This window comes from Coregonus clupeaformis, chromosome 26 (genome assembly GCF_020615455.1).
Source record: "Coregonus clupeaformis isolate EN_2021a chromosome 26, ASM2061545v1, whole genome shotgun sequence".
In the NCBI taxonomy this organism is placed as follows: Eukaryota; Metazoa; Chordata; class Actinopteri; order Salmoniformes; family Salmonidae; genus Coregonus; species Coregonus clupeaformis.
Genome location: NC_059217.1, coordinates 44,983,903 through 45,011,528, shown reverse-complemented (window position 1 = coordinate 45,011,528; position 27,626 = coordinate 44,983,903). Strand labels below are relative to the sequence as shown.

The 27,626-nt window shown below is 45.7% G+C and overlaps 1 protein-coding gene across 2 annotated transcripts in view; it reads left to right on the top strand.

Annotated features, from left to right (window-relative positions):
• kcnc1b (potassium voltage-gated channel, Shaw-related subfamily, member 1b) overlaps positions 1–27,626 on the top strand; it is a 57,756-nt gene that overhangs the window by 15,685 nt on the left and 14,445 nt on the right. For both annotated transcript variants that reach the window (XM_041849815.2, XM_041849814.2), the window contains exon 2: positions 22,251–23,235. In XM_041849815.2, the coding sequence (XP_041705749.1) occupies positions 22,251–23,235 (985 nt within the window). The remainder of the gene's footprint in view (positions 1–22,250; positions 23,236–27,626) is intronic.

The following is a 27,626-nucleotide window of genomic DNA, read 5'->3' as shown; positions in this document are numbered from 1 at the left end:
ATATATTTATATATTTTTTTGTTATGTTTAGCTAACATAATATAATTAAAATATACGCATTAAGGTGTCTGTAATAGAATAAATGTGTCAAAAACGAATGTAGACATGAAAAAATATACCAAAATGGCTGCGCGGTGGCTTCATCCAGGGCTTATATACATCATTTGATGTAAACGATCCATGGTACTTACTGTAAGTGACCGTATGCTAAAGTTAAGCGGGTGATTTGCATGGTATTTACTAATAGTGACCGTATGCTAAAGTTAAGCGGGTGATTTGCATGGTATTTACTGTGTGTTAATATGCAAAATGTGACTCATTTTCAGTAGCATTTTTATAGTACCTAGTGAATGACCTTATGCTAAAGACAAGGGGGTAATTTGCATGTTATTCTCTGTACTGTATGTAATGCTAATTGTCAGGGTCTGATGACTGTGCGTGTGTTGCATTTACTCCCTGGAGTATGAAGCACCACTCAGCTTCACTCATACCCTGACTTGTCTCACTTAGCAACACACACACAAAACCCTCCCAGATGTATCATTAATTCCATTAGTCAGCCCTTAACCAACAGTGCATTTATTTTTAATAAAAAAAGTAAAATAAAACAAACAAAAAAAATTGTTGAGAAAAAAAAGAGCAGAAGTAAAATAAAATAACAGTAGTGAGGCTATATATACAGGGGGGTACCGGTGCAGAGTCAATGTGCGGGGCACCGGCTAGTTGAGGTAGTTGAAGTAATATGTACATGTGGGTAAAGTTAAAGTGACTATGCATAAATAATTCACAGAGTAGCAGCAGCGTAAAAATATGGGGTGGGGGGTGGGGGGTCGGGGTGGGGGGCAGTGCAAATAGTCCGGGTAGCCATGATTAGCTGTTCGGGAGTCTTATGGCTTGGGGGTAGAAGCTGTTGAGAAGTCTTTTGGACCTAGACTTGGCTCTCCGGTACCGCTTGCCGTGTGGAAGTAGAGAGAACAGTCTATGACTAGGGTGGCTGGAGTCTTTGACAATTTTGAGGGCCTTCCTCTGACACCGCCTGGTATAGAGATCCTGGATGGCAGGAAGCTTGGCCCCAGTGATGTACTGGGCCGTACGCACTACCCTCTGTAGTGCCTTGCGGTCGGAGGCCAAGCAGTTGCCATACCAGGCGGTGATGCAACCAGTCAGGATGCTCTCGATGGTGCAGCTGTAGAACTTTTTGAGGATCTGAGGACCCATGCCAAATCTTTTCAGTCTCCTGAAGGGGAATAGGCTTTGTCGTGCCCTCTTCACGACTGTCTTGGTGTGTTTGGACCATGATAGTTTATTGGTGATGTGGACACTAAGGAACTTGAAAGGTCTCAACCTGTTCCACTACAGCCCCGTCGATGAGAATGGGGTCGTTCTCAGTCCACTTTTTTTCCCCCTGTAGTCCACAATCATCTCCTTTGTCTTGGTCACGTTAAGGGAGAGGTTGTTAAAGTTAAGCGGGTGATTTGCAATGGTATTTACTGTAAGTGACCGTATGCTAAAGTTAAGCGGGTGATTTGCATGGTATTTACTGTGTGTTAATATGCAAAATGTGACTCATTTTCAGTAGCATTTTTATAGTACTTAGTGAATGACCTTATGCTAAAGACAAGGGGGTAATTTGCATGTTATTCTCTGTACTGTATGTAATGCTAATTGTCAGGGTCTGATGACTGTGCGTGTGTTGCATTTACTCCCTGGAGTATGAAGCACCACTCAGCTTCACTCATACCCTGACTTGTCTCACTTAGCAACACACACACACACACACACACACACACACACACACACACACACACACACACACACACACACACACACACACACACACACACACACACACACACACACACACAACCCTCCCAGATGTATCATTAATTCCATTAGTCTGCCTGGTTGAAGCATAGACATATCTATCTCTATGGGTACCAGGTTTGGGTTCAGTTACTATCTGAAATCTTTCAAAGACTTTGAGTGTTTTAGCCTGTCTGGCATGGCAGATGGGAGAGGTTAATGACTATTCTAGTAGTTCCATATGTTACAGGCTTTGGTTTTTACCATTTTTTAAAGTATTTTTTGTTTGGACTTTAGCACGTATAGCTCCTTATCACGTAGGGACGCACTGATTGGTGTCACCTCGTTAGTCAGTATGTGTTACAGCTGTGCTGGTTGCCATCTCATTAGTGGGAAGGTGTTACATCTTTCGTTGCCCTATTTTGATTTCTAGAAAAAACATTCCCTTTTGATTTCATTTTGTTCCACTTTGTGGTTTTGCTTCTTGTCTTTCAGTTTTGATGTGGGGGTCTATTGTGTTTGCCTCCTCTGGCGTCTTTTAGGTAACAGTTGTTGTTGCTAGTCAACTTTCAGTGGACACCCCCACGAGTGTCTTTCAGAACCCCTCCTAAAACCCTGTCTATTTCGTTTTGGTTGTTGCCAATGACTCTTTGTTAGTTCCTCCTTCTGTTTGAGTGCCATTATTTGGTGTTCTTGCTGGGGAACGTAACAATGGGGGCTCGTCCGGGATCTTGTTTCCCATGAGTATGGTAGTCGCTCTAATCACCTACTCTGAAGCTCTGCTGTGTCCAGGTATTTGAGTGTTCAGAATACACTTTTGTGGTAGAGTTTCTGTCACTGACATCCACCCTGAGGGGTTATAAGATTGGGAGAATAATTTTTGAAAGTTCCATATGCACAGGCTAATTATCACACAGGCTAATTATCACACAGGCTAATTATCACACAGGCTAATAAAATAAAGCCAGGGACTTTAAGTTGGAAACATTTGTGGAAGAACTCTACATGGGAGATGCTAGATAAATGTACGAAGGTGAATCTGCTCGTCATTGCAAAGCATAATGACATCAAGGTGGCGATCCAAAAGCAGTAGTCAAAGAGTTGATCGGAACTGCTCTGGTGGAGGAGGAAATCCTTCCAGAGAGGGAGGATGATGAAAAGGGTCCTACGGGAAGTAGGGTGAGTCCTGTAGACGTGCAACTGCCGGAGGTAGAACTAAAGGCAAAAATGGGAACAACAGACATGAGAGCTCGAGCACAAGGAAAGGGAACAGGAATGTGAGCATGCCATTCGATTGAGAGATAGATCTGGAAGCACTTCGAATCCAGTCTGGCCATCCTGCACTCTCAACAGAGTTTGGTCTTGGTCGGAACAGCCGACTTGTACCGCCTGTCAATGAAAGGCGCAGGAGAAGATGGCTTCCGTTTTACAGCCCTCTAACCAACTATTGTACTATTATGTGTTTTTTTTGTAATTTATTCTGTAAATAAGATTTCTGCCACCGTCTCTTATGACCAAAAAGAGCTTCTGGATATCAGGACAGCGATTACTCACCTCGTATTGGACGAAGATTTTTTCTTCAACGAGTCGGACGCGAAGGATATTCTACAGACACCCGACAAGGCCCAAATCCCAGTGATTCGCATGAGAAAGAGACAGAGATATCGTGGACGTAGGTCGGGGTGCCTTGTAAGGAACCGACGGCGAGCGAGTATACCTACGAACGGGACGTTCAAAACTGTAATATCTTATGTTTCACCGAGTCGTGGCTGAACGACGATATGGATAGCATATAGCTGGCGGGATATATGCTACATCGGCAGGATAGAACTGCTGACTCCGGTAAGACAAGAGTTGGCGGTCTGTGTATATTTGTAAACAACAGCTGGTGCATAAAATCTAATACTAAGTCTCAAGGTTTTGCTCGCCTGAGGTAGAGCATCTCATGATAAGCTGTAGACCACACTATTTACCAAGAGTGTTTTCATCTAAAAAACTCTAGACCACTGTTCCAGGGATTCTTCCCAGACAGTCTTGAAGAGGGCACGACAAAGGCTATTTCCCCTCAGGAGACTGAAAAGATTTGGCATGGGTCCTCAGATCTTCAAAAAGTTATACAGCTGCACCATCGAGAGCATCCTGACTGGTTGCATCACCGCCTGGTATGGCAACTGCTCGGCCTCCGACCGCAAGGCACTACAGAGGGTAGTGTGTACGGCTCAGTACATCACTGGGGCCAAGCTTCCTGCCATCCAGGACCTCTATACCAGTCAGTATCAGAGGAAGGCCCTAAGAATTGCCAAAGACTCCAGCCACCCTAGTCATAGACTGTTCTCTCTGCTACCGCACGGCAAGCGGTACCGGAGCGCCAAGTCTAGGTCCAAAAGGTTTCTTAACAGCTTCTACCCCCAAGCCATAAGACTCCTGAACAGCTAATCATGGCTACCCGGACTATTTGCATGCATTGCCCCACCACCCCACCCCCAGCCCCTCTTTTACGCTGCTGCTACTCTGTTTATTATCTATGCATAGTCAGTTTAACTCTACCCACATGTACATATTACCTCAATTACCTTGACTAACCGGTGCCCCCGCACATTGACTCTGTACCGGTACCCCCTGTATATAGCCTCCCTACTGTTATTTTATTTTACTGCTGCTCTTTAATGATTAGCTATTTTAATTTTTTTTACTTAGCTATTTTTTACTTAACACTTTTTTTTTTAAAGTAAGCATTTCACTGTTGTATTCGGCGCATGTGGCAAATAAAATTGGATTTTATTTCTATTTTACTCTGTTTGAGTGGATTGTGACATTCCTAAAATGGCCGAGAGATGCCATATCTCTAAAATGGCCGCTGCTCCTCCATAGTGTTCTTGTGGGGAAAAGCTCAGAAAGTGTTTGCTGCTTTGTCTCTTAACCAGAGTTCAGATTATGACACTGTTAAAGCTGCTATCCTTCGGGCTTACGAGCTGGTCCCAGAGGCATACAGACAACAGTTCCCTAAATTACGAAAAGACAGAATAACAAAGCCATGTTCAGTTCGCAAGGGAACAAGCATGCCTTTTTGATCGGTGGTGTGTTTCTCAAGAGGTCAAGGACCTTGAGGATTTAAAGACTTCTAGAGCAGTTCAAGAATTGCCTTCGTGAAAGGGTTGCGACCTACAGTTATGAGCAAAAGGATCTCACTCTTGAGAAAAGCTGCAGTTCTTGCAGATTAGTTTGTGTTGACACATAAAACTACCTTCACAAACAAAGCACCCAGTAGTTCTCCCTACGCAAAAAGCAACCCAGAGAAGTCAGCTCCTACTGCGAGGTTTCAGTCCATTTCTACAGTGCCCAAAGATAAAGATCGGCACAAAACTGTTTTTTTTTCCGTATCCGCCAGTTTAACTCTCTGGTTGGGACTGGTGTATCTCCTAAACAAGATTTTGGATCAGATGTGTATGAACCCTTTGTTTTCAGATGGGTTAGTGTCTCTGCAGAGTGGTGATGCTGTTAAACACCCGGTGAAGATACTGGGAGACACTGGGGCAGCCCAGTTCTTCATGTTTTTGCCGTTGTCTGACACTTCAGCAACTGGTTACAGTGTGTTAGTAGAAGGCGTGGAGATGGGGTTGCATGGAAGTTCCTTTGTATAATGTGGAACTCTAGTCTGATCTTATTTCTGGTTCCGTTGTCATGGCAGCGAGGCCTAGCCTTCCGGTGAATGATTTGACTGGAGGGAAGGTCGTGCCAAATCCTGTCGTTTGTAAGGAATCCAGAGTAGAGGATCCTGATGGGGTTATCAGAAAAGTACCCTAGTGTGTTCCCACAGTGTGCCGTTACATGTGCTATGTCTAAGAAAGTTGCCAGGAGCAAGTCTAGTGTTGAGGAGGATGTCAGTGATCCCACCATGGTCGATCTGTCTTAAGACGTTTATGTGTGATCCTGATTTCGGTAAACATCCTGAGTTGACCTCTCCTTTGAAAACCCCAAAGGTGAGCGAGTTTGTAGGACCGCTGAAGGAAGAGAAGGTCCCTACAGTTGACACTTTGATGTCTAGGAATCAGCTAATTGCTGAACAGAGATACATCCATAGGAGGAGTTTCATGAAGTTCGTGTAGGTTGCTTTGAGAGAGATGGTGTTCTGATGAGGGGAATGGCGTTCCCTGCGGCACTTCTGGGCAAGACGATTGGCCCAGTGTATCTGAAATTGACGTTCCAGTTACACTTCGACAAGAGATACTGAGGTTGGCTCACGATGGTAGTGCGGCAGGCCATTCTTTGGGTCAACAAGACGTACGACCGTATCTTGAATAACTTCTTCCGGCCTGGTCTGAAAACAAGATGTTGTGGCTTACTGTAAACCCTGTTGCGTTTGCCAGCGGACGGCTAAACCAAATCAACCTTTGCACCCTATTACTGCGTATTTAGGAACCTTTCAGCAGGGTTCTGGTGGCTTGTGTTGGTCCTTTGCCCAAAGCCAAGAGTGGTAACCAGTTTCTCTTGACCATCACGTGTGCTGCCACTCATTTCTCTGAGGCCATTCCACTGAGGAAAATCACGGCCTCCCAGTATTGTCAAGGCCATGGTGAAATTATTTTCAACGTTTGGACTTCTGCGGGTAGTGCAGTCGGACCACGGTTCGGATTTCATGTCAAAGGTCTTCCAAGTGCTACAACAGTTGGGTGTAACCCACTGCCCCTCCAGTGCCTACTTCCCAGAGTCTCAAGGTGCTCTTGAGAGATTTCATCAGACTTTGAAGTCTATGTTGAGAGTTTACTGCTTTGAGTTTGAGAGAGACTGGAATGAAGGGGTCTTGTGCTGTTTGCAGTGCGTGAGGTTGTTCAGGAATCTCTCAGTTTTAGTCCGAATGAGCTCGTGTTTGGACATCATGTCAGAGGTCCTTTGAGCTTGCTGAGAGAGAGGTTGTTGTTGGAGGGCGACACCTTAAACACAAAAACAAATCTGTTGTTAGTGCTTTTCGATACAGATTGCACCGCGCCGGTGAGTTTGCCAGTGAGAATCTGGAGAGGGTGCAAATGAAAATGAACGTTTGGTACAATCGAAAGGCCCGAGACTGCACTTTCGATGTAGGTGACCAAGTCCTGGTTTTATTGCCCGTTCTGGGGTCACCGTTGCAGGCTCGCTTTTCAGGCTCTTACCCCCATAGTGAAAAAGATTGCTAATCTGGATTACATCATCGGCACACCGGAGCGCAGGAGAGAATCCTGGTTGTGTCATGTCAACATGTTGAAACCATACTTCACCCGCTACGATCGGGCGGCGAACACGGTGGAAACCATAGTGATGTTCTGCCTGTGGATACTGCTGTCACCGTTGACTATAGTCTTCCTCTAGAGCATGAGGAAAGCCCAATACACCCTGTGCCGGTTGGACAGTTGAGTAACCTGAGTAACCTGCTTGGGACAAGAAACACGAGCAATGGACATTAGACTGGTGGAAATGTGTCCTTTGGTCTGATGAGTCCAAATTTGAGATTTTGTGAGACGCGGTGTGGGTGAACGGATGATCTCCGCATGTGTGGTTCCCACCGTGAAGCATGGAGGAGGAGGTGTGATTGTGCTTTGCTGGTGACACTGTCTGTGATTTATTTAGAATTCAAGGCACACTTAACCAGCATGGCTACCACAGCATTCTGCAGCGGTACACCATCCCATCTGGTTTGCGCTTAGTGGGACTATCATTTGTTTTTCAACAGGACCATGACCCAACACACTTCCAGGCTGTGTAAGGGCTATTTGACCAAGAAGGAGAGTGATGGAGTGCTGCATCAGATGTCCTGGCCTCCACAATCACCCCACCTCAACCCAATTGAGATGGTTTGAGTCGAACCGCAGAGTGAAGGAAAAGCAGCCAACAAGTGCTCAGCATATGTGGGAACTCCTTCAAGACTGTTGGGAAAGCATTCCAGGTGAAGCTGGTTGAGAGAATGCCAAGAGTGTGGAAAGCTGTCATCAAGGCAAAGGGTGGCTATTTTGAAGAATCTAAAATCTATTTTGATTTGTTTAACACTTTTTGGGTTACTACATTATTCCATATGTGTTATTTCATAGTTTTGATGTCTTCACTATTATTCTACAATGTAGAAAATAGTAAAAAATAAAGAAAAACCCTTGAATGAGTAGGTGTGTCCAAACTTTTGACTGGTACTGTATATGAACAAAATATAAACGCAACATGTAAAGTATTGGTCCCATGTTTCATGAGCTGAAATAAAAGATCCCAGAAATGTTCCTAATGCACAAAAAGCTTCTCAAATTTTGTGCACAAATTTGTTTACATCCATGTCAGTGAGCATTTCTCCTTTGCCAAGATAATCATCCACCTGACAGGTGTGGCATATCAATAAGCTGATTTAAACAGCAGAATCATTACACAGGTGCACCTTGTGCTGGGGACAATAAAAGGCCACAAATGTGCAGTACTGTCACACAACACAATGCCACAGATGTCTCAAGTTTTGAGGGAGCATACAATTGGCATGCTGACTGCAGGAATGTCCACCAGAGCTGTTGCCAGACAATTTAATGTTCATTTATCTACCATAAGCCACCTCCAATGTCGTTTTAGAGAATTTGGCAGTACGTCCAACCGGCCTCACAACCGCAGACCACGTGTAACCACGCCACCCCAGGACCTCCACATCCGGCTTCTTCACCTGCGGGATCGTCTGAGACCAGACAGTTGATGAAACTGAGGAGTATTTATGTCTGTAATAAAACCCTTTTGTGGGGAGAAACTCATTCGGATTGGCTGGGCCTGGATCCCAAGTGGGTGGGCCTAAGCCATCCCAGGCCCACCCATGGCCTAATAAATTTATTTCAATTGACTGATTTCCTTAAATGAATTGTAACTCAGTCAAATTGTTGAAATTATTTTTGTTCAGTATAGAAATAATCATGCTCAAATTGAAAAATCATTAAACTAAATAATGAGGACTTCTATCATCCTAATGGAGGCGTAGATTACATCTCACATTCCAGTGTTCCAACTTGTAGCCAATGGCAATGTTCGCTTTAGGTATAACGCCAGGAACAGCTTGTGGATTTGACAGTTCTATCGCAGTTCCACCTCCGACACGGACAAAACAACCGCTATGCGGATGTCGGCTAAAGGTCATCTGATTGAATAGAGCCCCTAAATTGTGTCCCAGATGGCTTTTGACTAGAAAAGTATCGCACTATGTAGGGAGTAGGGTACCATTTGAGATGCAGGCATACTGTACACACACCTCATGCTGAACTGCAGAACGCCTCCTACTGTCAATTATTGATTAGGTGATCAGGTTTCATGACTGTTGGTTTGTGATAGGCTTTCAGCCCATAATGTCTGGAAGAAGGCGATGTTGTATATTAGCTATTGATCAGGACTCCTCCACTCTTCCTCAATATAATATAAGTACTTTATTAATCTCCCAAAGGGGACATTGTATTTATTATTACTTGTATTATTACTCGTCTAATATTTCTCTGTTTTCTCTCCTTCTGCATTGCTGGGAAGGACCCGTAAATAAACATTTCACTGTTAGTTTACACCTGTTGTTTACGAAGCATGTGACAAATAAAATTCGATTTTGATTTGATTTTTCACCTCTCAATATAAGATAGTACTTTATTAATCCCAAAATGGGACATTTCCTCTCTCTCTCAATATAAAATAGTACTTTATTAATCCCAAAATGGGACATTTTCTCTCTCTCTCAATATAATACACCTCATACTGAACTGCAGAACGCCTCCTACTGTCAATTATTGATTAGGTGATCAGGTTTCATGACTGTTGGTTTGTGATAGGCTTTCAGCCCATAATGTCTGGAAGAAGGAGATATTGTATATTAGCTATTGATCAGGACTCCTCCACTCTTCCTCAATATACGGTGGGGAAAAAAAGTATTTAGTCAGCCACCAATTGTGCAAGTTCTCCCACTTAAAAAGATGAGAGAGGCCTGTAATTTTCATCATAGGTACACGTCAACTATGACAGACGAATTGAGAAAATAAAATCCAGAAAATCACATTGTAGGATTTTTTATGAATTTATTTGCAAATTATGGTGGAAAATAAGTATTTGGTCACCTACAAACAAGCAAGATTTCTGGCTCTCACAGACCTGTAACTTCTTCTTTAAGAGGCTCCTCTGTCCTCCACTCGTTACCTGTATTAATGGCACCTGTTTGAACTTGTTATCAGTATAAAAGACACCTGTCCACAACCTCAAACAGTCACACTCCAAACTCCACTATGGCCAAGACCAAAGAGCTGTCAAAGGACACCAGAAACAAAATTGTAGACCTGCACCAGGCTGGGAAGACTGAATCTGCAATAGGTAAGCAGCTTGGTTTGAATAAATCAACTGTAGGAGCAATTATTAGGAAATGGAAGACATACAAGACCACTGATAATCTCCCTCGATCTGGGGCTCCACGCAAGATCTCACCCCGTGGGGTCAAAATGATCACAAGAACGGTGAGCAAAAATCACAGAACCACACGGGGGGACCTAGTGAATGACCTGCAGAGAGCTGGGACCAAAGTAACAAAGCCTACCATCAGTAACACACTACGCCGCCAGGGACTCAAATCCTGCTGTGCCAGACGTGTCCCCCTGCTTAAGCCAGTACATGTCCAGGCCCGTCTGAAGTTTGCTAGAGTGCATTTGGATGATCCAGAAGAGGATTGGGAGAATGTCATATGGTCAGATGAAACCAAAATATAACTTTTTGGTAAAAACTCAACTCGTCGTGTTTGGAGGACAAAGAATGCTGAGTTGCATCCAAAGAACACCATACCTACTGTGAAGCATGGGGGTGGAAACATCATGCTTTGGGGCTGTTTTTCTGCAAAGAGACCAGGACGACTGATCCGTGTAAAGGAAAGAATGAATGGGGCCATGTATCGTGAGATTTTGAGTGAAAACCTCCTTCCATCAGCAAGGGCATTGAAGATGAAACGTGGCTGGGTCTTTCAGCATGACAATGATCCCAAACACACCGCCCGGGCAACGAAGGAGTGGCTTCGTAAGAAGCATTTCAAGGTCCTGGAGTGGCCTAGCCAGTCTCCAGATCTCAACCCCATAGAAAATCTTTGGAGGGAGTTGAAAGTCTGTGTTGCCCAGCGACAGCCCCAAAACATCACTGCTCTAGAGGAGATCTGCTTGGAGGAATGGGCCAAAATACCAGCAACAGTGTGTGAAAACCTTGTGAAGACTTACAGAAAACGTTTGACCTGTGTCATTGCCAACAAAGGGTATATAACAAAGTATTGAGAAACTTTTGTTATTGACCAAATACTTATTTTCCACCATAATTTGCAAATAAAATCATAAAAATCCTACAATGTGATTTTCTGGATTTTTTTCTTCTCATTTTGTCTGTCATCGTGTACCTATGATGACAATTACAGGCCTCTCTCATCTTTTTAAGTGGGAGAACTTACACAATTGGTGGCTGACTAAATACTTTTTTTCCGCACTGTAAGATAGTACTTTATTAATCTCCCAAAGGGGACATTGTATTTACTATTACTTGTATTATTACTCGTCTATTATTTCTCTGTTTTCTCTCTTTCTGCATTGCTGGGAAGGACCCGTAAATAAGCATTTCACTGTTAGTTTACACCTGTTGTTTACGAAGCATGTGACAAATAAAAATCGATTTTGATTTGATTTTTCACCTCTCAATATAAAATAGTACTTTATTAATCCCAAAGTGGGACCCTCTCTCTCTCAATATAAAATAGTACTTTATTAATCCCAAAATGGGACATTTCCTCTCTCTCTCTCTCTCTCTCTCAATACAAAATAGTACTTTATTAATCCCAAAATGGGACATTTCCTCTCTCTCAATATAAAATAGTACTTTATTAATCCCAAAATGGGACATTTCCTCTCTCTCAATATAAAATAGTACTTTATTAATCCCAAAATGGGACATTTCCTCTCTCTCAATATAAAATAGTACTTTATTAATCCCAAAATGGGACATTTCCTCTCTCTCAATATAAAATAGTACTTTATTAATCCCAAAATGGGACATTTCCTCTCTCTCTCAACATAAAATAGTACTTTATTAATCCCAAAATGGGACATTTCCTCTCTCTTAATATAAAATAGTACTTTATTAATCCCAAAATGGGACATTTCCTCTCTCTCAATATAAAATAGTACTTTATTAATCCCAAAATGGGACATTTCCTCTCTCTCAATATAAAATAGTACTTTATTAATCCCAAAATGGGACATTTCTCTCTCTCTCTCTCTTCCTCAGTCTATCCCTCTCAATATAAGATGGGCCGTGGTCAAAAGTAGTGGACCATAAAGGAAATAGGCTGCTATTTAGGACGCAGCCATGGTAACGAGAGATTACACTAGTAGCCATGGTAATGATAGATTACACTGGTAGCCATGGTAACGAGAGATTACACTAGTAGCCATGGTAATGAGAGATTACACTAGTAGCCATGGTAATGAGAGATTACACTAGTAGCCATGGTAACGAGAGATTACACTAGTAGCCATGGTAACGAGAGATTACACTGATGTGGACTGGACAGACTGTATTATAGCCTTCCTGTTGTTACACTGATGTGGACAGACTGTATTATAGTCCTCTGACCTCCCCTGTCTCTCTCCTCCCCCCTCTCTCTCTCTCCTCCCCCTCTCTCTCTCTCCTCTGTCTCTCTCTCTCCTCCTCTCTCCTCCTCCCCCCTCTCTCTCTCCTCCACTCTCTCTCTCCTCCCCCCTCTCTCTCTCCTCTGTCTCTCTCCGCCCCTCTCTCTCTCCTCCTCTCCCTCTCTCTCTCCTCCTCTCTCGCTCTCTCTCCTCCACTCTCTCTCTCCTCCCTCTCTCTCTCCTCTCTCTCCTCTGTCTCTCTCCGCCCCTCTCTCTCCTCCTCCCTCGCTCTCTCTCCTCCCCCCATCTCTCTCCTCCCCTCCTCTCTCTCTCCTCCCCTCTCTCTCCTCCCCTCTCTTTCTCATCCCCCTCCTCTCTCCTTCCCTCTCTCTCTCCTCCATCTCTTGCTCTCTCTCTCTTCTCTCTCTCTCCTCCCCCTCTGTCTCCTCCTCTCTGTCTTTCTTTCTCTCTCTCTCTCTTCCCCTCTCTGTGGTTTTTCACCCAGTAGATAAGGGTGTTTATCAAAATTGGATTTGTTTTCTAATTCTTTGTGGTTCTGTGTAATCTGAGGGAAATATGTGTCTCTAATATGGTCATACATTTGGCAGGAGGTTAGGAAGTGCAGCTCAGTTTCCACCTCATTTTGTGGGCAGTGTGCACATAGCCTGTCTTCTCTTGAGAGCCAGGTCTGCCTACGGCGGCCTTTCTCAATAGCAAGGCTATGCTCACTGAGTCTGTACATAGTCAAAGATTTCCTTAAGTTTGGGTCAGTCACATTGGTCAGGTATTCTGCCACTGTGTACTCTCTGTTTAGGGCCAAATAGCTCTGTGTTTTGTTAATTATTTCCAATGTGTCAAGTAATTCTCTTTTTGTTTTCTCATGATTTGTTTGGGTCTAATTGTGTTGCTGCCTTGGGGCTCTGTGGGGTCTGTTTGTGTTTGTGAACAGAGCCCCAGGACCAGCTTGCTTAGGGGACTCTTCTCCAAGTTCATCTCTCTGTAGGTGATGGCTTTGTTATGGAAGGTTTGGGAATCGCTTCCTTTGAGGTGGTTGTAGATTTGGATAATTAGCGGGTATCGGCCAAATTCTGCTCTGAATGCATTATTTGGTGTTTTACGTTGTACACAGAGGATTCTTTTTTTGCAGAATTCTGCATGCAGAGTCTCAATTTGGTGTTTGTCCCATTTTGTGAATTCTTGGTTGGTGAGCGGACCCCAGACCTCACAACCATGAAGGGCAATGGGTTCTATAACTGATTCCAGTATTTTTAGCCAGATCCTAATTGGTATTGTGACGCCCCTCCCACTCTGTCTGCCGTATTCTCTCTCTTTGCTCTTGTTTCCTTATTAGGATGCCGGTGGGCGGAGTTGGGAGGGTCGTCAGCTACATGGGAAACACCTGGGCCGGGTGTGTCCCAGGATAAATGGACCTCTTCCACATTCATTGAGGAGACTCTCTCCATGCAGACACCTTGATTGATTTTTTGTGGCTTTTTGGTTGTTTGCGTTGGCACCTTTCAACACCTTGCATTATTACATTTAGGCAAAACACTCACTTACACTACTGATTACTGATTACACACACCATTGTTCATTATACTTAGTTTACTTTAGTTAATAAATATATATTTTGGTATTCCTTGTCTCCACGGTGTCTCCCCTTTTGTTACGAACTTTGAGCCGGTTCGTGACAAGTGGGGGCTCGTCCGGGATCTTGAAAGTGTTGTGTTTGGGAGAAAACGTGGAGTTAATGTTAAATTCTGTAGGTGCATTGGTTGTATATTTTTTTTTAGGTTGGTTGAGTTTGATAGGCCCAGTATTGGTTGCCTTTTGTTTTTTTGGGTTGTGTACTGCGTTGGAGAGAGTACATTGGTTAGTTTCCAGGCCCTGCCCAGCCTGGAAACTCTTGCTCTACTCGCTGTGGTCCTCTGTAGCTCAGCTGGTAGAGCACGGCGCTTGTAACGCCAAGGTAGTGGGTTCGATCCCCGGGACCACCCATACACAAAAATGTATGCACGCATGACTGTAAGTCGCTTTGGATAAAAGCGTCTGCTAAATGGCATATTATATTATTATTATTATACATCGGTCTGAGGAGGTGAGTACAATCGGCTGTGTACCTCAGTGGGAGATTTGGATAGGGTAGTGACATTTGCTACCCGGAGCTATAGCCTTTTCCCCTGATAGGCTTAGTGACGTGTTATGTTTTGGAATAAGTTGGGCATGGTTAAATGTTTGTTAGTTTTGTGTGGTGTCTGTGGACTGAGCAGTTGTCTCGGGGGCACATCCGTGGCTTGGTGGAATCTACCAGCGTGCTGGGGGGTTTAATTCCTTGCCAGCGGGCTACAGTGCGTAATTACCCACCGCGAATCCGCACGAAGACTAGGGTTGAGTTATTGTAGGTTTTGGGGAAGCTCCATATCCCATCTCTCTTCTGTGGTGCTCGGTGTGATTGTCATTTCTCTTGTTGTGTCTGGCGTGCTCAGCAGAGGGTTTGAGCGAGATTATTATAATATATATATTTTTTTCTTCTCTTGATTATGGCGTCTAATGTAGATGAGTTCATTCGCTTTCCATCAGATGAACTGTTAGAATTATGTACTAAAGAACAGCTGTTGAAGGTTGCTGAACACTACAAGGTTGAAATTAGTGATAAACGTCTATAAAATTCTATTAGGTTAATATTGAAGGCCAATTTGATGGATGTTACCACTGGGGCAGCCTCTGCTGAGGACTCGTCGTATCCCTGATATGTTACAATGACTGCTCCATCGGTTAGTCAGAGTAGTCTTCTTTTTGAACAGCAGAAATAACTACTTCTGTTACAGCTAGGGCATGATCGTGTAAAATATGAAAGGGAATTGGAATTTAAATATATGCTAAAATCAAGCTGCAACAAGAGCGACTAGAGTTGGTTAGGGAAGGAAAGCTCTCAGGGGAGAGTTTGCTCTGGGAAGGTGACCCAGAGTTACCTAGGGGACGTTCCTCTTTTGGTCGTAACCCAGACACATTTGATATTGTTGGGAACTTACGGTTGTTGCCTCAGTTTTAATGAAAAGGACCCGGAGACATTCTTTTCGTTGTTTGAGCGTGTTGCTAACGCTAGGAGTTGGCCTGATTCTGACCGCACTTTGATGTTGCAGTGTGTGCTGACTGGTAAAGCGCAAGAAGCATATTCAGCTCTTAGTGTAGCCGACAGTGTCAGTTATGATAAGGTTAAAACGGCTGTGTTACAGAGTTACGAATTGGTCCCTGAGGCTTACCGCCAACGATTTAGAACTTTAAAAAGGGAGGATCAGCAGACTCATGTTGAGTTTGCGCGAGAATCATCTTCACAGTTTAATCGCTGGTGTTCCGCCTCTGCAGTTATGACTTTCCAAGGGCTGTGTGATCTGATTATGTTAGAGCAATTTAAGGACACAATCCCTGATCGTATAGCGACGTACGTTAACGAACGAAAAATAAAGACTGTTGCTGAAGCTGCGGTTTTGGCGGATGAATATGTTTTGACTCACAAAAATGTTTTTGCAGAACCCCCGTATTCGGAGTGAGTGGGGGCGTTCACAGAGATTTGGGCCTCGCTCACCGAGATACTTCGGTTCACGGGCAGAGTTTCATTCAACTAGGGTTGAGCCCGATTCCCGTGGTAAAACTGACTTTGGTCAAGAGTGTCACTACTGTCAAGACTTAGGTCATTGGAAAAACGAATGTCCGGTTCTCAGGTCTAGGGGTAAATTCAGTACAGGTGCTTATGTTAAATCTAAGCCTACGGCGTTAGCTGCGCCTGTTCCACATCAGTTCACTCCTGACACATTGTCTCATGCCCAGGGGCATGTGAAAGGCCATATTGATCCAGACTATTTACCTTTCATTACGGAGGGTTTTGTGTCTATGTTAGGAAGTAAGAACCTAGTGCCAGTGAAGATCCTAAGAGACACAGGTGCCTCTGAATCGTTTGTGTTGGAATCTGTGTTACCCTTCTCTGCGGAGACTGATTTGGGGAATAGTGTTCTAATTAGGAGAATAGGTTTGAACACTCTGTCAGTTCCATTGCATAAACTGATGTTGGATTGTGGACTGGTGAAAGGTGAGGTTGTTGTGGCAGACACTGATATGTCTGCCAGACATGCAGAGATGCGATTCGCCACCTGGTAATCAGAAGGGGGAAAGGAGAAGATTAGTTGTGTGTCGTCTGCATAGCAATGATAGGAGAGGCCATGTGAGGATATGACAGAGCCAAGTGACTTGGTGTATAGCGAGAATAGGAGAGGGCCTAGAACTGAGCCCTGGGGGACACCAGTGGTGAGAGCACGTGGTGCGGAGACAGATTCTCACCACGCCACTTGGTAGGAGCGACCTGTCAGGTGGGATGCAATCCAGGAGTGAGCCGCGCCGGAGATGCCCAACTCGGAGAGGGTGGAGAGGAGGATCTGATGGTTCACAGTATCAAAGGCAGCAGACAGGTCTAGAAGGACAAGAGCAGAGGAGAGAGAGTTAGCTTTAGCAGTGCGGAGAGCCTCCGTGACACAGAGAAGAGCAGTCTCAGTTGAATGACCAGTCTTGAAACCTGACTGGTTTGGATCAAAAAGGTCATTCTGAGAGAGATAGCAAGAGAGTTGGCTAAAGACGGCACGCTCAAGAGTTTTAGAGAGAAAAGAAAGAAGGGATACTGGTCTGTAGTTGTTGACATCGGAGGGATCGAGTGTAGGTTTTTTGAGAAGGGGTGCAACTCTCGCTCTCTTGAAGACGGAAGGGACATAGCCAGCGGTCAAGGATGAGTTGATGAGCGATGTGAGGTAAGGGAGAAGGTCTCCGGAAATGGTCTGGAGAAGTGAGGAGGGGATAAGGTCAAGCGGCAGGTTGTTGGGCGGCCGGCCGTCACAAGTCGCAAGATTTCATCTGGAGAGAGAGGGGAGAAAGAAGTCAAAGCATAGGGTAGGGCAGTGTGAGCAGGACCAGCGGTGTCATTTGACTTAACGAGGATCGGATGTCGTCAACCTTCTTTTCAAAATGGTTGACAAAGTCATCCATTTTGAGAGGGAGGAGGGGGGGGGGATTCAGCAGGGAGGAGAAGGTGGCAAAGAGCTTCCTAGGGTTAGAGGCAGATGTTTGGAATTTAGAGTGGTAGAAAGTGGCTTTAGCAGCAGAAACAGAGGAAGAAAATGTAGAGAGGAGGGAGTGAAAAGATGCCAGGTCCGCAGGGAGTCTAGCTTTCCTCCATTTCCGCTCGGCTGCCCGGAGCCCTGTTCTGTGAGCTCGCAATGAGTCGTCAAGCCACGGAGCAGGAGGGGAGGACCGAGCCGGCCGGGAGGATAGGGGACATAGAGAGTCAAAGGATGCAGAAAGGGAGGAGAGGAGGGTTGAGGAGGCAGAATCAGGAGATTGGAGGGAGAAGGATTGAGTAGAGGGAAGAGATGATAGGATGGAAGAGGAGAGAGTAGCGGGAGAGAGAGAGCGAAGGTTGCGACGGCGCATTACCATCTGAGTAGAGGCAGAGTGAGTAGTGTTGGAGGAGAGCGAGAGAGAAAAGGATACAAAGTAGTGGTCGGAGACATGGAGGGGAGTTGCAGTGAGATTAGTGGAAGAACAGCATCTAGTAAAGATGAGGTCAAGCGTATTGCCTGCCTTATGAGTAGGGGTGAGAGGGTGAGGTCAAAAGAGGAGAGGAGTGGAAAGAAGGAGGCAGAGAGAAATGAGTCAAAGGTAGACGTAGGGAGGTTAAAGTCACCCAGAACTGTGAGGGGTGAGCCATCCTCAGGAAAGGAACTTATCAAGGCGTCAAGCTCATTGATGAACTCTCCAAGGGAACCTGGAGGGCGATAAATGATAAGGATATTAAGGTCATTCAAAGTGATCAAGGATCTAATTTCACCTCTAATCTCTTTGGTCAGGTTCTCCAACAGCTCCATATTAAACACAACTTGTCTAGTGCCTATCATGCGCAAAGTCAAGGAGCACTGGAACGTTTCCATCAAACACTTAAGTCTTTGTTGACAGCTTATTATACTGAGATGGATTGGGAGGAGGGGTTGCCTTGGTTACTGTTAGCCGCTAGGGTGGTTTCACAGGAGAGCACAGGTTTTAGTCCAAATGACCTTGTGTTTGGACATAGGGTGCGTGGGCTTTTATCTGTTCTCCAGGATGACTGGAAGTCTCCCGAGCCTCCTCAGTCCCTGTTATCATATGTGTGTGATTTTCGGCGACGCTTGTATGCCGCTGGTGAAATGGCTAAATAGAAGCTATCATCTTCACAGGACAGGATGAAGAGCATATATGATCGCCGAGCTGAGCCTCGTCACTTTAGTCCAGGTGATCAGGTTCTGGCTCTGCTGCCAATTGTTGGTTCTCCTTTTCAAGCCAAGTTTCAAGGTCCATATACAGTGGTGCGCCAGTACACTGAGCAAAATTATCTAGTTGCCACTCCAGAACGGAGGAAAGCACACCAACTGTGCCATGTAAATTTGTTAAAAACCTATTATGCACGTTCCTCTGAGACTGAACAGTGGGAGTCTACAGAGGACGGTAAAACTGTTGTTTTGGCTGATACTGTTATTTCCCTGGGTTCTGGTCATGCTAGGTCTTTGCATGAGGAGGAAGATGTTCCTGGTCCCGACGATTGCATACTGCAGGGTAGATTGAAAAATTCAGAGACACTGGAGATTTTAGATAGCCTTCTTACTCTACCTGTTGATGGGCGGAAAGAGATGGTTGGTCTGATTCTGAGATTTCCAGGGTTGTTTTCTGATACACCTACACGTACAAATGTAATAGAACATGATATTGACATTGGAGATGCTGACCCCATTCGTCAACAGTTCTATAGAGTTTCTTCAGAGAAACTGCGTTGTCTGGATGCTGAGGTCAGGTACATGCTGGAGAGTAAAATAGCAGAGCCTTCTTTCTCCAGTTGGGCTTCTCCCTGTATCTTGGTCAGTAAATCGGATGGAACAAACAGATTTTGTACGGACTACCGTAAGGTAAACGATGTCACTGAGTTTCGGCCTGCGTAATGCACCTGCCACTTTTCAGCGACTTATGAACAGGGTTGTCTCTGGTCTGGCCGGGTGCGCTGTTTATCTGGATGATGTAGTGATATATGCAGATACTTGGGAGGAACACCTGTCCCGTATTCAAGCCTTGTTCGGACGTCTGGCTGCGGGTCGCCTCACGATACATTTGGCTAAATGTGAGTTTGCTCAGGCGACTGTTACATACCTTGGAAAGGTGGTTGGGCAGGGTGAAGTGCGTCCTGTTCGGGCTAAAGTGGTAGCTATTGATGCTTTTCCACCACCAACTACTAAAAAGGAACTGATGCGTTTCTTGGGAATGATTGGGTATTATCGTGGTTTTTGTAGGAACTTCTCTACTGTGGTCTCTCCCTTGACAGATTTGCTGAAAGCTAAGGCTGTGTACGTATGGTCTTCTCGTTGTCAACAGGCTTTCGAAGATGCAAAGAGGTTGCTTACCTCAACTCCGGTGCTGGCTGCTCCTCGTGTGGATTTGTCATTTACCTTGCAGGTGGATGCTAGTCATGTGGGGGCAGGTGCAGTTTTGCTGCAAGCAGATGTGTCTGGGGTTGAGAGGCCTGTTAGTTTATTTTCCAAAAAGTTTAACCATTTATCAGTTGAACTATTCGGTCATTGAAAAAGAAGCGCTAGCACTCATATGGGCGCTGCAACACTTCGAAGTGTATGTCGGGTCGGGAGTAGTACCTATTGTGGACCATAACCCTCTCACCTTTTTGAGGTCCAATGATGTGTCCTAATCAGAGGATAATGAGATGGTGTTTATTTTTACAATCCTTCCATCTAGATGTGCGGCACATCCGGGGGACTGATAACGTGATTGCTGATGCGCTCTCTCGTGCGCCCTGTTCCTGAATGTTTAGGATGCTGAGGTCTGGGGAGGAGGATGTTGGCTGGGGCAAGTGGAGGTGTGAACATGTAACAACTTGTTAATTTGGGACGCAGAGGCTGGTACGTTGTTCCGGGGTCCTTGTTGGTCCCCGGTTTTATGTCTCAATTTGGTGATTGTCCCATTTTGTGAATTCCTTGTTGGTGAGCGGACCCCAGACCTCACAACCATAAAGAGCAATGGGTTCTATAACTGATTCCAGTATTTTTAGCCAGATCCTAATTGGTATTGTGACGCCCCTCCCAGTCTGTCTGCCGTATTCTCTCTCTTTGCTCTTGTTTCCTTATTAGGATGCCGGTGGGCGGAGTTGGGAGGGTTGTCAGCTACATGGGAAACACCTGGGCCGGGTGTGTCCCAGAATAAATGGACCTCTTCCACATTCATTGAGGAGACTCTCTCCATGCAGACACCTTGATTGATTTTGGTTGTGGTATTTTTGTGGCTTTTTGGTTGTTTGCGTTGGCACCTTTCAACACCTTGCATTATTACATTTATGCAAAACACTCACTTACACTACTGATTACTGATTACACACACCATTGTTAATTATGCTTAGTTTACTTTAGTTAATAAATATATATTTTGGTATTCCTTGTCTCCACGGTGTCTCCCTTTTGTTACGAACTTTGAGCCGGTTCGTGACAGTATGTCAAATTTTATGTTCCTTTTGATGGCATACCTTGTCTCTCAGATCGTTCACAGCTTTGTGGAAGTTACCTGTGGCGCTGTTATTTAGGCCGAGGTATGTATAGTTTTTTGTGTGCTCTAGGGCAACGGTGTCTAGATGGAATTTGTATTTGTGGTCCTGGCAACTGGACCTTTTTTGGGAAACCATTATTTTTGTCTTTCTGAGATTAACTGTCAGGGCCCAGGTCTGACAGAATCTGTGCAGAAGATCTAGGTGCTGCTGTAGGCCCTCCTTGGTTGGGGACAGAAGCACCAGATCATCAGCAAACACTAGACGTTTGACTTCAGATTCTAGTAGGGTGAGGTCGGTGCTGCAGACTGTTCTAGTGCCCTCGCCAATTCATTGATATATATGTTGAAGAGGGTGGGGCTTAAGCTGCATCCCTGTATCACCCCACGGCCCCTGTGGAAAGAAATGTGTGTTTTTTGCCAATTTTAACCACACACTTGTTGTTTGTGTACATGGATTTTATAATGTTGTATGTTTTTCCCCAACCCCACTTTCCATCAATTTGTATAGCAGACCCTCATGCCAAATTGAGTCAAAAGCTTTTTTGAAGTCAACAAAGCATGAGAAGACTTTGCCTTTGTTTTGTTTGTATGTCAATAAGGGTGTGCAGGATGAATATGTTGTCTGTTGTACGGTAATTTGGTAAAAAGCCAATATGACATTTGCTCAGTACATTGTTTTCACTGAGGAAATGTACAAGTCTGCTGTTAATGATAATGCAGAGGATCTCCTCCACTCTCTCTCTCCCCTCTCCTCCTCTCTCCTACTCTCTCTCTCCCCTCTCCTACTCTCTCTCTCTCCTGCCCTCTCTCTCTTTCTCTCCTCTCTCTCCCTCTCTCTCTCCTCCCTCTTCCCCTCTCTCTCTCCTCCCCCCTCTCTCTCCCTCTTCCCCTCTACTCCCCGCTCTCCCTCTCTTCCCCCCTCTCTTTCCTCCACTCCCCTCTTTCTCTCCTCCACTCCCCTCTCTTTCTCTCTCTTTCTCTCCTTTCTCTCTCTCTCTCTCTCTCTCTCTCTCTCTCCCTCTCTCTCTCTCTCCCTTCTCTCTCTCCCTCCTCCACAGTGGATAGCCCTGTTCTTCATTCTTCTGTAGTTCTATGTACTTCTCATTAATGTGTTCTCAATGTGTTATTAATGTATTAGGAATGTGTTTTAACGGTACCCTTCAAATAAAGTGAACTCTATCCCCCGTTCTCTCTCTCTCTCTCCCCTCCCCTCCTCCACAGTGGATAGCCCTGGCCTCTCTGTTCTTCATCCTGGTGTCCATCTCCACCTTCTGCCTGGAGACCCACGAGTTCTTCAACCCCATCGTGAACCGCACCGAGCTGGAGCTGGTGGATAACGTGACGGTGGAGCATGTCTACCAGGAGACGGAGACGGTGGTCTACCTCACCTACATCGAGGGCGTCTGCGTGGTCTGGTTTACCTTTGAGTTCATGATGCGAGTCATATTCTGTCCGGACAAGATGGAGTTCATGAAGAAAGCTCTCAACGTTATCGACTTCGTGGCTATCTTACCGTTCTACCTGGAGGTCGGGCTGAGCGGGCTTTCGTCTAAAGCGGCTAAGGATGTTCTGGGGTTCCTGAGGGTGGTGAGGTTTGTCAGGATCCTGCGTATCTTCAAGCTGACCCGTCACTTCGTGGGCCTGAGGGTTCTGGGTCACACGTTACGAGCTAGCACCAATGAGTTCCTCCTCCTCATCATCTTCCTCGCCCTGGGAGTCCTCATCTTCGCCACAATGATCTACTACGCCGAACGGATGGGAGCAGACCCGACCGACCCGCGCGCCAGCGAGCACACGCACTTCAAGAACATCCCCATCGGATTCTGGTGGGCCGTTGTTACCATGACGACCCTTGGCTACGGCGACATGTACCCCCAGACGTGGTCGGGCATGCTGGTCGGCGCACTGTGCGCCCTGTCGGGTGTACTGACCATCGCCATGCCCGTCCCCGTGATCGTCAACAACTTTGGAATGTATTACTCCCTGGCCATGGCGAAGCAGAAGCTACCAAAGAAGAAGAACAAGCATATCCCCCGAGCACCCCAACCGGGATCACCCAACTACTGTAAGTCCAGCATCAACTCTCCTCCGACGCCCCATAAAGCACCGCTCCTTCCTGAAAGCCCGAACTTAGTCCACCCCGTTTTGGCTCTGGCTCAAAACATGGCTCTGACACACGACGACGTCTTCGAAGTAAAGTTTCCAGGTAAGAAACCATGAAAGATGTGTTTGTAAACTGTAAACTAAAGGTTGACAGTCTGTCTTATAGAGTTACCCGTTGTATCTCTTTTTCTGTCCACCTTCCTTTCTTCTCTGTTCTCCTGCAACTCCATCGTTCTCACTGTTAAGTCTGTAGACGCCCTCCCCTCTCCTACCAGTGTCTCAATCATGTGACTCGGCCACATCCGATTAAACAAATGAAATCTCTCATTCAAGGATCAATAAGCTGTATGACTTAACAGAATGATACTCTTGAGAAAGGGAGAAAAGAGGGAGATGGAGTGTGACCATGAGTAATCCCCCTATTGATTCTCTCAGTCCTCCTGGCCCTAATGGCACCCTTTTCCCTATAGTCCTATGGGCCCTGGTCAGAATCAGTGCACTATGTAGGGAATAGGGTGGAGTTTGGGACGAATAGACAACTCCCAGAGCAAGCTGTGCCACTAGAGATCCTGGTTCGAATCCAGGCTCTGTCGCAGCCGGCCGCGACCGGGAGACCCATGGGGCGGCGCACAATTGGTCCAGCGTCGTCCAGGGTAGGGGAGGGAATGGCCGGCAGGGATGCGAAACAAACAAAAAAACATGTATGCACTCACTAACTGTAAGTCGCTCTGGATAAGAGCGTCTGCTAAATGACTAAAATGTAAATAGGGTGCAGTTTGGGACGCAGCCAATGACTCACTGCCGCCTTCCTAGCACTCACACAACCTGTCTGGCATCTGCACCAGCGTCACACACACCCCTATAGATCTGTCACGGGTGATTATGTAAAGTCATGATTATGTAATGATAATGCATAGATTTGTAAGGCTTATGTAAAGATATGTAAGGGATTCCATAAACTAAAGTTCTGGTACAAAGTTAATGATTGTTACCATGTAATCATTTGGCATCGATAACAACAATGTTGTTACTGTAGGAAATTACAGAGGTTCCTGGATAGCTACCGTTCTGTAGGTTTTACCCCAACCCTGTTCCTGGATAGCTACCGTTCTGTAGGTTTTACCCCAACCCTGTTCCTGGATAGCTACCGTTCTGTAGGTTTTACCCCAACCCTGTTCCTGGATAGCTACCGTTCTGTAGGTTTTACCCCAACCCTGTTCCTGGATAGCTACCGTTCTGTAGGTTTTACCCCAACCCTGTTCCTGGATAGCTACCGTTCTGTAGGTTTTACCCCAACCCTGTTCCTGGAGAGCTACCGTTCTGTAGGTTTTACTCCAACCCTGTTCCTGGAGAGCTACCATTCTGTAGGTTTTACTCCAACCCTGTTCCTGGAGAGCTACCGTTCTGTAGGTTTTACTCCAACCCTGTTCCTGGAGAGCTACCGTTCTGTAGGTTTTACTCCAACCCTGTTCCTGGAGCGCTACCGTTCTGTAGGTTTTACCCCAACCCTGTTCCTGGAGAGCTACCCTCCTGTAGGTTTTACCCCAACACTGTTCCTGGATAGCTACCGTCCTGTAGGTTTTCACTCCAACCCTGTTCCTGGAGAGCTACCCTCCTGTAGGTTTTACCCCAACCCTGTTCCTGGAGAGCTACCGTTCTGTAGGTTTTCACTCCAACCCTGTTCCTGGAGAGCTACCATCCTGTAGGTTTTACCCCAACCCTGTTCCTGGAGAGCTACCGTTCTGTAGGTTTTAACTCCAACCTTAATCCATCACACCCGATTCTGATAATTAGCTGGTTGATAAACTGAATCAGGTTAGTTACAACTGGGGTTGGATTGAAAACCTACAGGAGAGTATCTCTCCAGGAACAGGGTTGGACAGCCCTGTCTTAGAGGTGTTGTTGAGAAATGTACTGGACACTATACTTAGTAACTGTATGACACATTAGTGCTGACCATTGATTACATTCACAGGCTACTACTGAGGTACTAGGCTGCTACTGAGGTACTAGGCTGCTACTGAGGTACTAGGCTGTTTCTGAGGTACTAGGCTACTACTGAGGTACTAGGCTGCTACTGAGGTACTAGGCTGCTACTGAGGTACTAGGCTGTTTCTGAGGTACTAGGCTACTACTGAGGTACTAGGCTGCTACTGAGGTACTAGGCTGCTACTGAGGTACTAGGCTGCTACTGAGGTACTAGGCTACTACTGAGGTACTAGGCTGCTACTGAGGTACTAGGCTGCTACTGAGGTACTGGGCTGCTACTGAGGTACTAGGCTGCTACTGAGGTACTAGGCTGCTACTGAGGTACTAGGCTGCTACTGAGGTACTAGGTTACTACTGAGGTACTAGGTTACTACTGAGGTACTAGGCTGCTACTGAGGTACTAGGCTGCTACTGAGGTACTAGGCTGCTACTGAGGTACTAGGCTGCTAGAGGTACTAGGCTACTACTGAGGTACTAGGCTGCTACTGAGGTACTAGGCTGCTACTGCGGTACTAGGCTGCTACTGAGGTACTGGGCTGCTACTGAGGTACTGGGCTGCTACTGAGGTACTAGGCTGCTACTGAGGTACTAGGCTGCTACTGAGGTACTAGGCTACTACTGAGGTACTAGGCTACTACTGAGGTACTAGGCTGCTACTGAGGTACTAGGCTGCTACTGAGGTACTAGGCTGCTACTGAGGTACTAGGCTGCTACTGAGGTACTAGGCTACTACTGAGGTACTAGGCTACTACTGAGGTACTAGGCTACTACTGAGGTACTAGGCTACTACTGAGGTACTAGGCTACTACTGAGGTACTAGGCTGCTAGAGGTACTAGGCTGCTACAGACGTAATAGGCTGCTACTGAGGTACTAGGCTACTACTGAGGTACTGGGCTACTAGAGGTACTAGGCTGCTACTGAGGTACTAGGCTGTTAGAGGTACTAGGCTACTAGAGGTACTAGGCTGCTACTGAGGTACTAGGTTACTACTGAGGTACTAGGCTGCTACTGAGGTACTAGGCTACTAGAGGTACTAGGCTGCTACTGAGGTACTAGGTTACTACTGAGGTACTAGGCTGCTACTGAGGTACTAGGCTACTACTGAGGTACTAGGCTGCTACTGAGGTACTAGGTTACTACTGAGGTACTAGGCTGCTACTGAGGTACTAGGCTACTACTGAGGTACTAGGCTACTACTGAGGTACTAGGTTACTACTGAGGTACTAGGCTGCTACTGAGGTACTAGGCTGCTACTGAGGTACTAGGTTACTACTGAGGTACTAGGCTACTACTGAGGTACTAGGCTGCTACTGAGGTACTAGGCTGCTACTGAGGTACTAGGTTACTACTGAGGTACTAGGCTGCTACTGAGGTACTAGGCTACTACTGAGGTACTAGGCTACTACTGAGGTACTAGGCTGTTAGAGGTACTAGGCTACTACTGAGGTACTAGGCTGCTACTGAGGTACTAGGCTGCTACTGAGGTACTAGGCTACTACTGAGGTACTAGGCTGCTACTGAGGTACTAGGCTGTTACAGGTACTAGGTTACTACTGAGGTACTAGGCTACTACTGAGGTACTAGGCTGTTTCTGAGGTACTAGGCTGCTACTGAGGTACTAGGCTGCTACTGAGGTACTAGGCTGCTACTGAGGTACTAGGCTGTTTCTGAGGTACTAGGTTGCTACTGAGGTACTAGGCTACTACTGAGGTACTAGGCTACTACTGAGGTACTAGGCTGTTTCTGAGGTACTAGGCTGCTACTGAGGTACTAGGCTGCTACTGAGGTACTAGACTGCTACTGAGGTACTAGGCTGCTACTGAGGTACTAGGCTGCTACTGAGGTACTAGGTTACTACTGAGGTACTAGGCTACTACTGAGGTACTAGGCTGCTACTGAGGTACTAGGCTACTACTGAGGTACTAGGCTGTTACTGAGGTACTAGGCTGCTACTGAGGTACTAGGCTGCTACTGAGGTACTAGGCTGCTACTGAGGTACTAGGCTGCTACTGAGGTACTAGGCTGCTACTGAGGTACTAGGCTGCTACTGAGGTACTAGGCTGCTACTGAGGTACTAGGCTGCTACTGAGGTACTAGGCTGCTACTGAGGTACTAGGCTGCTACTGAGGTACTAGGCTGCTACTGAGGTACTAGGCTACTACTGAGGTACTAGGCTACTACTGAGGTACTAGGTTACTACTTGTCAAGAGGGTTGATGTTTTAGGCTAACATATTTTTTTCACATTGACACTATCCCACGTACCATACTAAAATACCATCCATACACCCACCACTACACCCACTAACCATCTGAGTCCATGCACCATCACGCACCAATACTACTGTACACACTGTAGTATCCTAATGCTTCAGATCCTACTGTTGACTGTCGAAATCAGCGATATTATAATTCATTTAGTCAGTAATATTTGATTTGAAGCATGCTAGGATATGTGCAGTACAGAATGTAGCACTTGACATAAAGCTATTGTACCCCATCTTCT